Below are 19263 nucleotides of genomic sequence, written 5' to 3'. Positions count from 1 at the left end.
TATTAAAACAATATAAACGATATGCATAAAGTATGAAGGCTGCTGCATCAAAACAATTGATATCAGATGTAAGAATAATGATAGTTGGTACCGTCAAAACTGTGTATATCACATGCATGATTCAACATTAGCTATTATGTAAGAGTGCAACGATGATATTAGTTTAAATCAAAAACAAAAAACAAATATATAAACATAAATAAACTAATATGAATCGATGTTATTAGGACATAAAGGTCAATATTTTTTTCACTTTCATAAATTCCGGGACATTATTTAGACTGTTACTCGCAAGTATTTGTAAATATCCTTCATTTTGTAAAACATACTGTAACGCTAAATCGGTCTTATATTCCGGTGATCTCAATTATTCCCTTCCAAGGACTAAATCAGTCACGGTACAGACAATACTTTGACATAAAGCCCTCAATAATAAAAAGATAAACATGCACGTACACCCCAATGGTTGCAAGCAATTAAAATCATGGTCTCAATATCGAAGTAAAGTCCTATAACACGAAACGTATAAACATGTATAGAAGACCAATACAAGACGGATACACATACGGCCACAATGGTGGGTGTCTGGGCTACTACCAGACCAAACGATCCAGAACTGGAGCGAACACTGACTCGCAAGTTCCGGGATTTGATTCAGTTGTGCTGATGAGCAGACGATATGGACCAGTAATACTTACGTGACTGTCAACATGAAAAGCACATGGTTAAAAACAAAGACATGTAGCCAAGAAAAATAGAGGGCGATAGATATGATGACCAACGGTATCACAATACATTCCTTGATCACTAATCTTCAGCGGCCTTACCTCGGCGATGCCGGGTATTCGTATTTTGACTTTCTTAAACGCTAAATCATTCTCGTAAGATGCCTGAAACCGGTCAAAGGTTCGTTCCCCAGGTGACATTATTGTAATAAATACTGCAGCTGCAACAACAAAAACCAGAAGAAAATTACGACCGTAAGTCAATGTTGATCAATGAAAGCAATCTACCGCTAATTACAATATTTGACATTCGAACATTTCCTCAAAACAACAGTTCCATCGAATGATCCAAACCTATGCTCGCAATTATCCAAAGGAAATGTTCTTGATTGCGAAGGATAAATGCGAATCAAACGTATTAGGTTTCTTCTTGGAAGTGGATTTACCTTCCGTTTACCTATTATAATAAGATCACAGCGCCGTTTTAATTACGACTTGAGCCTTCAACTGTCAATTTCTGAAGGTTTTCCTCCCCAACTGTTTCAAATTAACTGTTCGTGTCTAGAATGCTAATGAAGTTTCTGGAAAAGTTTTTGGAATCATCATTCAAATTAAACTTTTGGATGGAAAGATATATATATATAGCTATAAGGATGTTTGAATCGTCACTGACCTTATTGACCTCAGCTGACATATTTGACCTCATTTCGTACTTAAATCCGGAAATAAAACATTTACAACTGACATATCGATAGGATCGTTGTGATAAAAAACAACGTCGGATAGACACACAGACAACCAGTCACACAAACACACAAACCACACGAACATATATAGTGATCGATAAATGTATTTATTATCCCAAAGCTATAAAAGCGCCATTCGCCATTAACACTGATCACCAAAGTCGTTCCTTGTATGTAAACAATGATAATATTTGAACTATTTTTTTTTTCAAATATTCAATTAATCTTCTATTTTTTTTACCTTCTCCAGATGGATTTGTGTGAAAGTAGGTGAAGTCAAATGTTGTTAATCTCCCAATGGTTTCATCGATGTAAACACTTCCCTCAAAAAAAAGATCACCCTTGTCAAAGACTACAACAGATGATTCAATCTTCAAAAGAACAAACAAAAGATGAGATGCTCCTACTGTCTTGTAGCGTGTGGTGTAGCTAAGAGAGGTGGGAGGGGGATTAAGGGGGGTGTGGTGGAGAATGGACTGAAGGGACGAAAGACACTTCCTGTAACTTGTATCTCTAAAAACAAAAGAGTGGGAGTGAAAAAAATCACTACAAAGGAGCTGAAATTCACTCCATTAGACAACATTAATCTTCGTATTGCAAAGCAAAAGTACTAAATATTCACTCTTTACAAAGGAGTGAACAAATGAGCCAATCAAATGCTAAGAATGCTCACTCTTTCATTGGCTAGTTGTTTGGAGGTAAGGCCTATGCCTAATGTTAGGCCTGTGAGTAATGGGTCAGAAGTAAATGGTCCAGGAATTGTTTTTTTTTTCTTCATGAACGTTTTTCTTTATGATTTTTTGCTATTTCACGTATCAAGATGTAACATCACAAACTGAAACAGAGACAGCAAAATTACCAGGTTTTGTGAATACATATTTATTCACAGGTGGGAAATTCGGAATAAGGAAAAATTTCCTGAAAACAAGAGCCCAAGGGCACTGTGGTTCCTTGCGTATGGGTATATGACAATACACATAATATTATCAAGCAAGATTGGGTTCAAATAGTCAAGTAATTGTGGTCCTATAGCTACCTGTACCCATAAAGTAACCAACACTATAGCCAACACTTCTGTGATCACAAATTGTGATCGGATTATGATCAAAATGCACTTTTGAGATCTGAACATGGCGTCGAAATGTAAGAGATATAAGGCCACCTACAAGCAGGTCAACAGATATGATAACATTTGTGACCACAGATGACATGACCGTGAAATTTGAAAATGTTCCACCACCCATTCACAACTTGTCCCAAAATATCACCTGTGGCATTGGGATTTAATTGCATTAAATGTCTAAAAATTAACTTTGAACTTGTATACATAACTACACACAAAGGTCACCCGGAGGTCAACCAATTGACCTTTTTGATCGGTGAGAAAATAGAGCATCAAAACTGTAAAAGTTCAAACATTTTTTCTTTGCCCATTCCCCCCCCCCCCAAAAAAAATACTAGTTTTTTAACATTAAATAATTTGAAACATTAATAACTTTGCACACGAAGGTCCCACGGGGGTCAACCCATTGACATTAATGATCAGAAGGTACCTTGACATCTGAAAATAGCATCGAAATTGTAACTAGAGCACCAATGGTGCAGAAGCTCATACCTTTTCGAGCTTAAAAATGTATGGCCCACAAAACCAATTTTGGGCCCATGAGGGATACCCCCCCCCTCCGTTAGCAGAACCCTGGCCACACCACTGGCTATAATTCCTATTTTCCCCTTTAAATCCTATTTTACCCACTCTCTCAGACAATACCACTGACCTACCCTATTAAACTTTCTCCCCTCTACCTTAGCAGAAATAACTTCACAAGCACTCACTACAAGACATAACTTCACAAGCTGCCTACATACCTCAGGCTCAAAGACTTCTAAGGATCGGCAAGTGCTGATTGGCTATAGGGCTCTCATGCTTACAGTTCAACAGTTAATAACAACTCCCAGTCCTGCTTTAATTCCACTAACAGCCTCTGCAGAGCTTAACCACAAATGTAAACAAACACTGCAGAGACTGGGAGACAAATTAAAGGAGCTTTGGCAAAAAGTGAAGGCTCAGATTTTTTTTAAGCAATGGGGATTAATTGTAATTAATTAACTTTTGACCAAAAATTTTTAGGCATCACCTTATTCATACACAATCCAACAATCATCAGTTCAACTTTGAATATGATCCATCAAAATCTTGAGGAGATTGAGATATTTGAAAATATTACAAAGAATGACCCCCGATGACCCCCTAAATGACATTTGACCTCAATTTTCCGAACACCCCTCGTAACTCTCATCCCGAGGAACATTGTGACCAAGTTTCATTATAATTGGCCGTACACTGTACGAACAGGAGCAATTTGAAAATATAGGGCCGCGGCCCGGGCCACAAAAGACCCTTAGTTGATCTTTGATCTCAAATTCATGAACACCCTGAAGGTAAACTACCATAGTACTATCGTGACAAACCCTCAACATTGTACCATGGAATCTGTAGGAGAAGAAGCATTTTGCGTATTTCCACAAAATGGCCCATTACGGCCCACAGGTGACCTTTGACCCCAAATTTTGGACCATCTCTGATGGCCCTATACCCAATGGTCCTTGTGTCCAAGTTTCATGAAATTCCATCAAACACTGTGCGAGTGGCAGCGGTTTCACCAATTGTTGACGGATAGAGTGATAGAGTGATAGACGCTGCACTGTAACAATAGCTCACACCAGCATGCTGGTATGAGCTAAAAATCCCCAAAACAAGTAAAAGTCACCAGAGGTCAAATTGAGGTCAAAGGTCACCCAGATGCGGGTTGGCAATTAGATTACATTGAAGCAATTTCCAACCCTAACGGTCAATTCGTTCTCAAGTTATTGCAAAAATACTAGTTTTTTATCATTAATTGACCTTTGGTGACCTCGGATCACATGACCGTTAGTTTGAAAATGTTCCCCTAACCAGTTCACAACTTGTCCTAAAAAAATCAACCTTGTCGCACATTGGCACTGGGAGTTATTGCAGTTTTAGTATTTTCGAATTTTGGACCATAACTGACCTTTGGTGACCTTTGTGGGCACAAAAAACAATAGGGCACACCTTCTCCATATGGCGGATCTATAGTCCAAGTTTGGGCTCAATCCAACATTCCCTTATTGAGATAGAGCGTACCCAAGCAAGTGTCACAGACGCACACACACACGCACGCACGCCAACCTGACTGCGTAGGTTCCTTTTGCTAAAGCAAGGAACCAAAAAATACAAAATAATAATAGAAACAGTCAACTTCCGACGACAAACAATTGCAATATTCAATCATAACTCTCATGAATAGCAATAGCAGATATGATATGTATGTCACTTTAAACCAAGTTCAATATATAAATTTAACTTCAATATATGGGAGAACAATACTATACGGCATTAACAATACAGACAGCAATGGATAATACTGTAGAACACCAGTCAGAGCCTTAAAAGAATACCAATAATAAACAACCTTGCCTTTTATCAGTTACTACAACAAAGTTCAAACACTTTTACTATTTTATTCTCAAGGAAATGCAAATATGGACAGAAAATACAATTACACGTTGAACTTTGTTGGAAAATCCGAATGATTGATTACAATTCTGGCATGTTGATGGTCCTACGCAGCAGAGAAAGAAACTTACGCCAAAGATTGCATGACCTTCTAACACCTTAAAAGAGAATATCCTGAGAGAGTTACAAATGCCTACTACACAGTGTATGGACATAGCAAATGAAACACCCTCCTAAGCAAACACAAGATTCATCTAATTTAAGATGGGTACTATCTGTGACGTTGAGTAACTACTTCATTCACAGTACAGACAGCAATGGATAATAATGAAGAAACCAGTCAGGGTCTTAAAGGAATATCAATAATTAACGTTTCCTTTCACCAGTTAATAATACAACAAAGATGTAACCCCTTTCACTATTTAATTCACAAGGTAATACAAAATTAATATGGACAGAAAATAGAATTAATCTATCAACTGTGTTGGAAAATCTGAATGATTGCTTACAACAGGTATGTTAATGGTCCTATGCCGCAGAGAGAGAAACTTGTGCCAAAAGATTGATTGAACTTCTAACCCCTTAAAGGGAATATCATAAGAACGTTACAAATGCCTTCACACAGTGTATGGTCCTGTGCAATACAAAGGTAAGGACCATTTGTTGTGTTTGGTGTTAAGGTTATTACCCTTCCTGCTTCAACTGTTGGATAATGTTTCATAGACAAAACTGATAGTGAGGTCAACTAAAGTGCACCACAGAATTAAAAACCGCAAAAATTTGTCCATTTTATCCATAACCAAACTGGGTAATAATGTTTGGAAATAACTTTGTCGTTTCAGGTAGGCTGTGCGCACCAACGTTGGCCACTTTGTTAAGGAGAAGCCCCTGAAGTGTACCCAACCTTTTCTATTGCTCTTATGTCCAGACAGGAGGCCAACCCAATTCTTTTTCATTTTTTGATTCAACAAGCTCACCAGTTTGGGACTCCATCACAGTTATATTTGGCAGGATTTTTAAGTTTAATTTGTTTTAATCTTCATTTTGCCCTTCCGTTTACAAAATTTTACAATATTTGTGAAGGGCTAATATTTGAGGTGCATGGTAAGATACGGTAGGTCCAAAAGTTAGGTCTCCGAATGTTTCGCTGGCAAATGTGTGAGCATTCATCGATTTCAAAGATTAAAGGTATGTAGACAGGTAGCTATTACTTTAGTTGAAATATCATACCCCCTCCCCCCAAATATAAATAAATATATATATATATATATATATATATATATATATATATATATATATATATATATATATATATATATATATATATGTATATATATATATATATATTTATATATATATATATATATATATATATATATATATATATATATATATATATATATATATATATATATATACACAGTTATATAGATATATACACACATACACTCTCCGCCTGCATGAATGCATAGGTTACGATTATCCTTGAAACCAAATATTGGACACTCTTAGACTGTTTTCAGACGCCACCATTATTTTGAACTTCGAAACTCTGTTATGGGTACCCTGTAATATGAAATTCTATTAGGAGGGTATTGTTTGCTAAAAACATGAATAGCTGTGATCCAATTTCCATAGTTAAAAATATATATATATATTTTTTTAAATATATTTACTAGTGCCTTAATATGGATTAATAATACGTATGTTACAGAGTTAATTTCCTTTAAATGTTTGCATAAATTGCTATGCTAAACCTAAAAGTTTTGCCAACCCAGGGGGTTGACGGGTTTAGATGTACTTTAGGGTGGAGTTTTTAATTTCTTTCTGTCAGGAATTTACCATTGTGCTGTAACATATCCGTTTCACCAGTCATACACAGTAGTATCCCAGTGTGATTTTCACAGATTCATACACTGCAAAAACTACGGTGTTAAAATCCCGGTGTCAACAAACCGGTGTTAAATTCGGTGTTACTTGTACACCGAAAAGAGTCAACGAATATCACGCCACTCAAATAAACCAATCATTTTACGGTGTTATCCGACAATTTTTCCACGTCACCCGAAAACGCTTTCGGTATTGGTCTATAGTTGATGTTTAGATTAATATGCAAATAAGGCCCAACGTGAGTGCAGTGCGCGACGGTACATTTCAGTGTGGTTCATGTACATATTGTGTGCACGATCGACTGTACGCTGTACGTACAAACGTAAACGCACATACCTTACTATACCATTTCCGCGCCATATCGTGCGTTGACTGTGATATTTTGCGAAATTGAGGGTTTCGAAGCCCAAATCTAGTATTACAAGATGCCCCTTATACGGCTATTTCGCAACGAAACAAAGAAAATCTTTGTTTTTCGAGAGTATTGAGATTTAGTTGCAATCGGTAAGTGTTTATTGTGCAAATGTTTGTTGTAAATGTAGCGTTATTGATTGAGAAAAGAACTTAATAGACAAGCCTTACAGTTAGTAGTTGGACAAAGCCTTACGTTAGGCTAGCCTAATATAAGCTTAGGCGTGAAAACAGCTAGCGTTATGCCACTGAGTGTTGGGTCGATTAATCGGTTTTCAATATCGGTATCGGACTATCGGCCTATATTTGACATTACTCTCATTAGTGATTATATATTGGTATCGATAAAATTTGCTCTAATTGCAGATGTTAAGCAGAAATTGCATTAACCATAAAATACAACCCAAACAATTAAGTGCCTGTATGCATTGTAACAAAGTGTTGAATTATATACATTACTGTGGAAAGTACAGGCAATCACTATAAATCAGATGTATATAGGGAAAGTGAACCAAATTTGTTCAAATAAAATAAATTTGCACTTCGTTGATATTTCACAAATGTACGTGTTCATGTGTTTGTTGTTTACACTGATAAAAAGCTTTGAAGCCAACCTGCATTTTCTGTATTAATATATGTTTTGTCATTTATGTGGTAAAACTGTATGATGTGTTTTGGAATTGAGATGTTGAGGATAAAGTGGCTGTTATACTAATACATACTCTTACATCTTATTTCTTACCCCTTTATGTTTAGCCAAAAAGAAGTTTGCGATTGAAGACGAGGATCAAGTCATATTGGTAGATAGAACTGATGGCCCAGAGATAGATGAAGAAGTATTAGCACCATTACTTGAGGCTGAACCAAACAATGATATTATGGTATTGAGAAGAGGTGAAAAGGGGTGAGTACTTCAATAACACATGTCTGGCCTAGCCATTATTAAAGTTTTAATGTGGGCTAGTTGTGTGGTTTAAAGTGAACATGCAGGGATGTGCCTATTTGATTCTGAGTGCCATCTAAATTTGGATACAAACTACAGGTATTAAAAAAATGTTTCCGAAGTTAAAGTTACGGAGATGTATTATACAGAGTTGAAAACATGAAAAATAGTGCCGGGATAAATTTGGCTATTTTTACATAAGTGCTGGCTGTCATTACCCGGTACCGATCAGCATGAGCACATCCTTGAGTGAATCTGTATAGATGCCAAAGTACCGTCCACTTAATTGCCAGATTTTTCAAAAAGTATCCTGAATAACTTGAATCCATTGAATCAAATTTTGCTTAGATCTAAAGAATGATAAAATAGTATAGAGTGGCCACAATATAATATAAGGTACATTGCCTTGCCCAAGGACACAAATGCAGTGCCTTGCCAGGGCTCGAACCTGTGATTTTGTTTTAGCCAACCGACCACCATGCTCCTCTAGTACTCAAAATGCTTCTTCTCTCAGAGATCATCCATGTTTCGATTCTAGTTGGTCGAAAGGTTCCCACATAAGCTGAGAATTTTTTCTCCATGTTGAGTCTTTAGGCGGAGGGAAAAAGATGCTAGATATTGGGGCACATAGTAGAGAGCAGTAGTCTGTGAGAAAAGTAGCTAAGATGAGTAATAAGCTAGATCGGTCAGAAATGCTAACAGTAGCTGTGACGGGGTAAGTATAGTCCGCTCGTGACTACCCAAACCAGTAAATTTGGGGGAATTCCTGTGTCCTTCGATAGTAACTCTTGGATATTCCTAAATTTGGCTTGTAATGATCTGTTTTAGCAGGTCATATAGAATGTTAAGTGGGGTCATTGTCAGGATCCAATTAACGCCTTATTCCGATTCTTATCATTATTTGAACACTAGTAAAACCCTTATGACGGCCAATCATTTAATAGTGGGCCATGAGAGGTGCTAAAAAATTTGAGAAGTAAAGTCAATAAGGGGTCATTTGCAGAAATTGTATAAAACATAAAAAAAAGCTCCACCCACGTACCCTCCCCCATGAAAGTTGCAACACAAGAGATAGCGGTCAAAACCGAGACTATGACCCAGATAGATGATGCCCATTTCCCCCACCCTCCACCCCTGCTTCTCACACTTTGCAATTCAGGTGAAAAAATGGCCCATTAAGTATATTACAAACCGGGCCCACTTCTTCATGCCGATTGGTATATCTATTTTATTGAGCCATCACAATGGAATGATTAAAAACATGTTTCTCTCTCATTAGCTTCGCCTTCCCGAGGAATTGTACCCTGTGCTGCAGATAGTGATGCCGATACAGACTTGATTTCTGATGAGGACTTGCCAAATGTTGATTTGCCCTCCTCCAGCGCTGGACTTCCTTTGAAAAGATTGAAAACTGCTCTAACAAAGACAAAATCTAACAATCCAACAGATGAAGCAGTTGAGGTAATCAAGTTTTAGTAGGAGGCATGTAAAGCCATATTTTTTGCGCTGTTTGAATTTGATTTTTGGCAATATCAAGCTTCTCAGATGGAAGAATGGAAGATGACAAACATGGCTCCAGACTGATAAATATACTTTTAGTTCGTAGAAATATATTTGTTCTGACGATTTTTGCTCACAGAAAAAATAAACAACTTTCACAAATAAGTAAAAATGAGTTTTTGCGGCTGAAAGTTTATGCGGTATGTTTTGGTGCAGTAACATATAATGTAGTAATGTTTGCTGTTTTTACTATGCATAGCCAAACTTAAGGCTATATTATTTAGTCGATGATTTTAGTGTTGACAAACTATTGCTATAATATAAGCACTTTGTTCTTGAGGGTGCGATTAGCTAACCAATCATCCTTTATTGTAGTCAAGGGATATGCTAAACGTTATATTAAGCATCGAAAAAATCACGATTTTGAAGATAAAAAAATAAAAAATTAATAAAATGCTATTGAATCTCAGTAACAGTATTGTTTATTTATTGTTTCAATGCCAGTTAAAAAGTCAAGAAAAACTTTTTTATGCCAAATCGAACTTATTAAATGCTTGCATTTGGTAATGGTACATAATATAACCTAGTTCCTTGATGAGACTATGTATTAAGAAGCTATGAAGCAAATATGTTATATATCGCCTTTATTAGTACCTATCAAGGCTTGAATAAGACATGATTCCAGTATATTACAGGTAGTTCATGTCAATGCTCACACACTGAAGTGTCAAATGTCTTATGGCCCAAAAAGAAGGAATCTCAAGTTTGAAAGTTTGAGTTTGAGATTTGTTGAATAGATCTATGGACCTCATGTTTGGTATACCAATTCTACACAGTAAATTTCAATTCTGTGATTAAACAGTGACTAACTCTAGGCTGTAGCCCCCCCCCCCCCAAAAAAAATAGCGTTTATTAGTTCCTATCAAGGCTTGAATAAGACATGGTTACAGTTTATTTAGTTCATGTCAATTCTGACACACTTAAGTGTCAAATGTCTTATGGTCCACAAGGAATGAATCCTGAGTTTAAATGTTTGAGTTTGAAATTCTGACCTATAGATTTGTTGAATAGATCTATGGACCTCAAGTTTGGCTTTATACTGTATACCAATTTTACACAGTAAATTTCAATTCTGTGTTTTAACAGTGACTAACTCTAGCCCCCCCCCCCCACAAATCCCTATTTCCATTTTGCCAATTATTTTTCAGTTTGGGGGGTTCATAACATGATCTCATCAGCAGTTTTGTATGTTTGTCAAATAAGTGTTCCCCAACTATTTGGGGACTATTGTCACTTTTCTTAATCAAAAATGAAATAGTAGGCCATTCATGAAGGTATAGGAGGGCCTAAAATTTCAGTGTGGGACAAAAATGGGCCTCAATCTGAGCCCCCAAACTTAAGCCCCTACAGTAGTTGACCCTGTGGGCAATGGGTAGGGATAATGAGCTTCTGACTTCATGAAGTTGCACATATAATCCTTGTGAAACACTAAAAACTTTGATTATTAATATTCACCTCATTCTGTAAAAACACTATTTTACAAGAGGGGCCCCTTTTCAATCAATAGGGTATGTAGTATATACTGTATATGGGAAACAGACAATTAAATTACATCAGTATATATTTGGAATTTACCTGCTGTTTGTGAGATTTTACCTAGAATAAACTTTTTACATGTTTTTCAGTATATTATTTGACTAAAATCTCAACTGCCACTTGTACCTCAAATCCCACCACAGATTTTCTTCATCATACAGTGCTGCAACACATGGTTATGTGGATGATTTATGACAAATTTGTTTGTCCAAGGCACATCATTTTTAACTAATTTAAAAAAAAATGTGATTTAAAGTTTACCAAAATTGTTGATGTTCAATCAATCAATGGATGCAGCGGCTGTCATTTTTATGCCTTTTATAGTGTTGTACTTTGTAAGCAATTATATCATTAAACATTTATTTTACTAGCAAATTATCTTACAGCAAATTATTTGTAAATACCTCTATTTTGTGGTTGGTTGGTGTGTTACATGAAGCAAGAGGTCTTTATATTTAACATTTTGGCTAGGGAGGTCTTTTTGTGAACAAAGTTTTTGACAACTGTTCAGTATTTGGCATTTGTTCTATATACAGTCTGATGCATGGGTCTTTCCAGTAAGAGGATAATTCAAGATGGGTTATTTGTTAATGATATACATATAAAGAAAAATAATTTGTGTAATGGAATACGTTTTTCATAAGTTAACGAATGACCATTTTCCCTTTATTGGTCATATCATCAGTTGAATTTCCTCAAGGTTATATCAATAAATTTGTAGAGAGAAAAAAAAGGAATATGACTTTAAATTCTTGTTTCACTTGTTATATCAGTTTAAGTAAATGCTAGCTTAGCTGTACATGTGATACAGTGAACAATTTATACTGAGATAGAGCATGCATATGAGTCAAATTAACACTATATAAAGAGTATAAACAAATATCATGTGGTGTTAATTCAGCACCATCTAGTGTAGAATAATATATACACCAAAGGATTAGAGTAACACCATATTTGGTGTACATATATCCTAAAATGGTGTTAAATCAACACCATGTGGTGTCACATAATTAACACCACAGAGTATAGATTCAACACCCTATTTGGTGTTAAAAATAGTATTCCAAGAAGGGTGTTCATTTAACACCAGCTGGTGTGGTCAGATATACACACCAAAGGAGAATCAAATTTAACACCATCGGTGTTGAATATAACACCAGAGTTTTTGCAGTGTAAAGGCGCAAAAACGAGTTCGAAAATGATAAACGTTTGCATATAGCAAATTGAAATTGTAAGATTGCGTTATATGCAAAAACATTTGTTAAGCTATTGCCAGCACACTCTACACTTATTTTTATAAGAAAATCACATTTGCATGAGGGGAACATACAAGTGGGGTGAGTGAATCATTCAATGCATATTTGTGTGCCTTTCTATGTTTGTAACTTTGCTTCAATCTGTGCTTGTATATGAAACTTAGTATCATTTTTACTGTGTAATATATATTTAATACCATATATTGTTGTCTTTGTCCTTTTTCAATTTGTTCTAACAGAGTCCAAATATAGAAAATCGTCTTATCATCAGTGTAGTAGCCCATTCCATTGTCTTGATATTTGGACGCATCCTCGTACAGTAGCCATATTTCAGTGCATAGATCGGGCCTTTCCATTGAGTCACAAACTCATTCTATCAATCCCGTTCCTCAAAATCAGCTGTAAAATATCATTAACTCTTTAAAGAGTGAAATTCACTCTTTTAAAAGAGCGATTCTCACTCTTTCTAGAGTAGGAAAATCCCACTCTTTAAGAGTGAACAGCTCACTCTTTGGAAGAGTGAACATTCTCAGTCTTTTAAAAAAAGTGAATTTCACTCTTCACGGAGTGATCACTCACTACACTCACAGAAAGAGTGAGTATTCACTCCAAACGAGTGAAAATTCACTCTTTTGGTTTTAGAGTGTAACAATACATATAGGACTGAAGCACTGAACATTTTGGTAACCTCGAAGTGAAGGTTCAATGGTGGTGACGTTACTTCTCTGACCGATCATGAGCGATTATTTACAAATAATTGCAAACCTGTTTGGGGCAAAATTCGGATCCCGGTACCACTCCCCTTCCCTTCCCGATCCAATCCCGTTCTTGCTAACACCATAGATACACTATAAGTTCGACTATCTCGGGGAGATGATTAAGCAGAACATCGGATAGGTACAAATTATCTTATGAACAGATGGAACAAGCAAGAACTGTATATATTTTGATTCCTTGTTCAATGAAATCCTCTCGAATCACACCAATATACTCCACGACAATCTTGAACTATCGGAGAATATGAAAATCCCGTGAAACCGTCTAACTTATCAATTACATCGAAATCTGAACTTACCTCTACGCGTGTTTCGAAAACACTTGGCATTCCTGCGTTGGCATTGGCAGCTTCCCGTGCACCGGTAGAGGTGCTATCATCGGTTTGTAAATACAATTGGCCACCTTAAAGACAATTGATAAACTGATCTCAATAACGCTGACTTTGATTCTTTGCCTTATTGTAGGTTCTCAGCCTTTCACCTCTGGTGACGTATAAATCCACAAAGACAATAAGATTTCCATCACTAAAACTGAATCCATTTAACAAGTAAAAGGTTTATGAAAGCTTTACATTGTAGTTATCATGCTTAACTTGGTATCATAATTTGGCCTCTATGGCCTCAGGTGACCTTTGACCTATCCAATTACCAAAGCATCTAAGAATTTACTAAAGGAACCCCATTTGAGATTCATCAAACGTAGCATAATTGAGTTGAATTCATTCTACGAAGTACAAGACATAATTTATTTTTAATTTTTATAGATGTTCCCTTCTAATTATCGATCAAATAAAACAATTTTCGATTACTTCATGTTTTGGTAATGAGAAGGACGCTTCTTTAATCCACATATAAGGTATTGCCTTGTTTGTTTATATCAGACTGATAGTTTTGCCAGGATTGTGTTTTTTTTCCGGGTACGGTCCTGGGGACGGAGTACCACTTCCACGAAAATCACGCTGATTGTCTTCAAGTCGTGTCCAGGTTTTATCTTCGTGTCCAGGCTTTATCTTGAACGGCAGGCAGTTCTCAAGACGAGAAGAATTTTCATTATCAAGAAAAGAGTCAATATTTTAACTTCAAAACTTTTCACTTTCACTTTTTCACAGGATCGTGAGGTAGAAGCGAATACTGTAAGAAAAGTTATATAAACTGTCTTATTAACCCACCGTTAAGTTCTTAAACGTTAACAAGCTATAACTGGATAGGCAGGTACGAAGTAACTGTCCTTTTAACGTCTCGTCATAACTAAGAAACCAACCTTTCCTTTCCTTAAGGAATCTTTACTTAGACCCCGCCCACATAACCTTTTTATATCCCCCGATATATATATATATATATATATATATATATATATATATATATATATATATATATACAGGGTTATAGCTAGGAGATTGTGAGTGCTGGTTAAATAAATTTGCGAAGCGTAGCGAGCGAAGCTCTCGCATCTCACGGTCGGGGGTCCAGGGGCCCGCTTAAGGTAAATAACAGAAAAAGCTGACGTTAATATCATGTTTTACGGCAAGGGAAAGATAAATTTGTTACCTTTGTTGTATTTCACAAGCATTTTACTATTTTTTTGTGCCGGCCGGTGGACTGTTTATTCACTTCCAATGCCGGCCGGCAGGCGTAAGTGGCGGTTACCACCGGCCGCCGCCGGCCGGCGTGGCTATAACCCTGTATATATATATATATATATATATATATATATATATATATATATATATATATATATATATATATATATTTAAAGCGGGAGGCCCGGGTTCGTATCCCGGTGGAGGCTGGAACTTTTTTTACTTTTCTGGATTTTCTAACTCACTAAAACTTCAATTATATTTATATGTATAATAACAAAAATAATTATTAACTGATTCACTTCCATCATCATAACCATTAAAGGCATGTGTGCTATACAAAACAAATTTCCATTTTATCCTTGTTTACTTTTGATTGATTTTGAAACTGACCAATGGCACAAAACATGAAAACTTATTGAAATCAACAAGCTATTTGATATCTTTTCTTACCGGTTTTTGTGGCCAAATTTTCAATGTTTTGAGATATCTCTGCATCAGTGATTGCTACAATATCAATGGTAACCTTTTTCTCGATAACTTTCTTCAGAGCTTTTTGCGTGCTTTCACCGTCTCCGTCCATACAGTCAGTCATAAGTAATATCTTACCACCTTCCGGATCTCCGTGTGCCTTCAGTACCTGAGACAGATCAGAACGAATCATATCACAGGGAAATGCACGAAAAAACAGCAGTTCATCTCGATGTAGGTGGAGTGGAGTTAGAAGGGGGAGGGGGTTGGAAGGGAGTCGGGGTATCTAGTGAAGTGAGAGGATGACAGTATGCTTTACGCGGGTAGTTGTTTGGTTTGGAAATTTTGATAAGTCTGTTTGGCTATGTTCTTTCAAGGTGACTTTGTTATCTGCTGGAGTTGTTTTTGAAGTATGCTAACACATGCAACCCAAGTATAACTATATTAGTGTGGGACATACCACTCACACGTTCAAGATTATGAACCGATGGGAGAAGACCGAATACGAACTTCATGTAAATGGTATCAGCTAAATGGTATAAATGTGGTGAGTTTTCATTACGCAGTTTTCACCTACAACAAGCTCTGAACATAGCACTATCGGATTTAGGACTTCCGTTAGATATGCTACAACTTGAGTAACATTAAGTGTTCCCCAAAAATATTTCAATAACTAATATAACGTCCGTAACGGTATTTATGGACTATTCGAGGGCAATGAACAGGAACCAATCGATAAATACGTATAGGGGAATATTCCCAGTATACCGACATGGGTAAGGTGAAATTTTGCGCAATTCAATGGTTAAACATTGTACTTCTCTATCGCACGGGACTGAGCAGCCTCCGATCAAGCTGTACACTTCCACGTAAACAATGACAGATGTATTGTGATTGGGTTTGATCGAACGCAATGTACTATGATCGTATAGTGACGTCAATCATCAAACAGTGGCTGGCAAATTCTTCAGGTACTTGTACTTACCTTTATTGCTTTATCCAAACCGCAACCAATACATGTGTTACCGTTAGCATCCTCAGGGACAAGGTTGGCAAGAGCGTCTCTGCGACGGTCTGACGTCATTTTCCGTAAGTAGCTGACGATTGTCGCACCGCTATTAAAGTCCACAATGCCGATGAAGGTCCCTGGAGCGGCCATTGTTAAGATATAGGTCCTAGCAGTATCGGCAATTTTCGTGTGCCTAGCACTTGTCTATACATATATAAAAAGATACTTTTTGCGATCATTATACTTAAAAATATTTATGTATGGTTGAGGAGAGGTCATCTTGGGCACCCGTAGGCTTCCAGCCTGCCTTGTTCTGGGACAATTTCCCTGCAGTAAGTGCTAATCCCAACCATTTTTACTTTGCTGTCAACCATCGTTTTTCTTCTTCTCTCTATTTCTGCCAATCGTGTTAAACGTTTTTAGTGAACCGTGTTACTGTCCCAAACTATTCCCTTACATAAGAAGCTGGCAGGTTGAAAGAGATTTTACCTTCTATCACCAAATAAGGGTCTTCCGATTCCAGGTGTTGTTACTTAGAGGGTGTGATAAACAGTTGCTTCACAAAGGGTGAGCTTTTCATTATATCTAGGAAAGGGATGGGATGCGAGGGAGGGGGGGGGGGGAAGGGACAGAGGGGGAAGTTTAGGGGATCTAGTTGTAGGTCACGTAGTACGCAAGACGTCCTTACACTTACACTCATACTGCCCGAGGTGTCCAGGACCAAAACGATTCGCATAACCTTTGATCTCACCACGAAGAATGTCGGTGTGACGTCACGCACAACTCTCGGACGATTATTCTTTTTACCTTCAAAGGAAACAAGACGGTTTACCGGTGGAATACTTCTACAATTATATCATTCATCATTTCACCAAACGCAAGTATGACCGTTAGTTCAAAACTGGGGAACGAGAGCAGTCACAATTGTAGAATGCATAACAATGGCATTTTATAAATTGATCCTACTTCCAAATCGTCAGCACACAAAATTAATTCCTTACAATAAGATGACGCACCATCAAAATCTGGATGCTCTCGCATCACCTCCCAAGAGCTTTTGCCGTCGCACCGTTGATTTTGTTTGGTTGGCGCTTCACTGTTATGGAGATTACCAGGATCACCCTTCTTGTTATCACAGAAATTCACGATCTGCATAAGATGTACAAGATATAAGTCATTTGAAATAAAGCATAGTTCATAGCATGTTCACAGTATATTTATTTGTTGGCTTCATGTAAATCACACACAAAATGCAAAAATAAAACGCAATTTGATGAACTTGCTGTTGCCCGATTTACGTGCTGAGAGAAACGATAGCTTAAAGTTTAATCTCTCCAAAACAGTTAGTCCCAAAGTTGGACATCTATATACTGATAGACAATGATATGCTGATAGACAATAAACAGAGGAAGAAGTGGGGAAAAGAAACCGTCCATTCACAAACGTAAGAAGCATTTTTTAACTTAAACTAATAGATATAACGAACGTAGCGTCAGTTTACCTTCTGAAAGTTCAAGTGAGAATGCATAACAGACCCAGTGACGTGCGGAGGTTGGGATTTTTTTGGTATCATTATACAGCCATTCTCGTAGCCTTCTGTTTGATCTCCTTTACAAGGTCTGTAAGGGTTGGGTGATCGGCCTGTATACTTCAGAGGCGTGAATTTCCAATCACGTGAGCACCTACACGTAATATTATATACTATATTAGTATTTTATCAATTATATCACTTTGGTATACATCTATCTCTCTCTATACCACCCCCCCTCTCTCTATATATATATATAAACACCCACATACATACAATGAGGGAATTACAATGATAGTTACTAGCAATAGCGGGAACACATGTCACATTTGATATGACCATAACCATTGTATAAAGGTATACTTCCATCGTAATCATGAAAAATGGACTATTAAACACTATGATTATAATCTAATACTCACGAGACTGGTTCCCATGTTTGTCTTGTCTCTGAATGGTAAAAGTCCTGTGCTTGATCTTTATCCGTTATGTGATCCGGGTATTCGTTGAAGAGACCCCAGCGGTAATGGCCCCACTCATGTACCAACACCCTTCCTATCAATTATAGAGAAAGTTATGTTTTTAGTGATTTTTTTGTTTGGTCTTTTTTGTGATGATCAGAATTAAGCTTCTCATTTTTATTAAAGCTGCTGTCTGTTTACAGTGTTTCGGTGGAAGTTAAATTGAAACATTCGATTTTATTAGGTAGTAATTTACCACGGGGTTTTCTTATTGATACTTCTCTATAATTCCGAAAATTTCGCCGCTTTATTTTACTCAGAGAAATGAATAATAAATCATTGGTTTAGACGTCATCATTGGTTTAGACGCCATCATTGGTTAAAAACGTCATCATTGGTTTAGCCTAAAGGAGCTTATCATATAGTCTGTGACCGGAATAGACACAGAAATATTTCTTGCCCTCAAACTTCCACAACAAATCTCTACTTTCTCACCGTAATCGCCCACAACGGGGGACCACCGATCTGCGTTCAATAAGAATGATGGCGTGAAATGGATGTAGAGTGACTGCTCCCCACAACCAGCAAATTGCTTTGTATACGGAAATGCGTTGTTGGGGCCACCGGGCGAATATCTGGAATTATAATCTGCAACAATAATGTCAGCCCATTCGTAACGTGCATCTCCCGGGGCAGTGTAGTCTGATCTGTCAGGCCAGGACAGCGGAATGAGAATCGTGACCTCTTTGAAATATGCCCTCTTTTTGGTTGCAGTGTAGAGGTATTCCGATCCGCTAGTGAACATTTCCTGGTAAGAAAAGTTAATCTAATGTGTG

At 37.0% G+C, this 19263-nt stretch overlaps 1 protein-coding gene and 1 long non-coding RNA gene across 2 annotated transcripts in view; one reads left to right on the top strand and one right to left on the bottom strand.

The window, feature by feature from the left end:
- LOC139979618 (calcium-activated chloride channel regulator 1-like) overlaps positions 1–19263 on the bottom strand; it is a 25837-nt gene extending 6574 nt beyond the window's left edge. Inside the window, exons 1-10 of the mRNA XM_071990595.1 lie at positions 18923–19263; positions 18389–18521; positions 17940–18120; positions 17455–17587; positions 17133–17245; positions 16415–16642; positions 15412–15598; positions 13678–13781; positions 1713–1842; positions 828–946 (exon numbers count right to left, since the gene is read on the bottom strand). Coding sequence (XP_071846696.1) covers positions 828–946; positions 1713–1842; positions 13678–13781; positions 15412–15598; positions 16415–16642; positions 17133–17245; positions 17455–17587; positions 17940–18120; positions 18389–18521; positions 18923–19232 — 1638 coding nt within the window. The 5' untranslated portion in view covers positions 19233–19263. The remainder of the gene's footprint in view (positions 1–827; positions 947–1712; positions 1843–13677; positions 13782–15411; positions 15599–16414; positions 16643–17132; positions 17246–17454; positions 17588–17939; positions 18121–18388; positions 18522–18922) is intronic.
- Positions 6926–10436, top strand: LOC139979803 (uncharacterized). Its single transcript, XR_011797337.1, has 3 exons — positions 6926–7400; positions 8064–8211; positions 9530–10436. It is a non-coding gene; the product is annotated as an uncharacterized lncRNA (long non-coding RNA).

Source organism: Apostichopus japonicus, chromosome 14, assembly GCF_037975245.1.
Source record: "Apostichopus japonicus isolate 1M-3 chromosome 14, ASM3797524v1, whole genome shotgun sequence".
NCBI classification, from domain to species: Eukaryota; Metazoa; Echinodermata; class Holothuroidea; order Aspidochirotida; family Stichopodidae; genus Apostichopus; species Apostichopus japonicus.
This window is presented reverse-complemented; position numbering and strand designations above follow the sequence as displayed.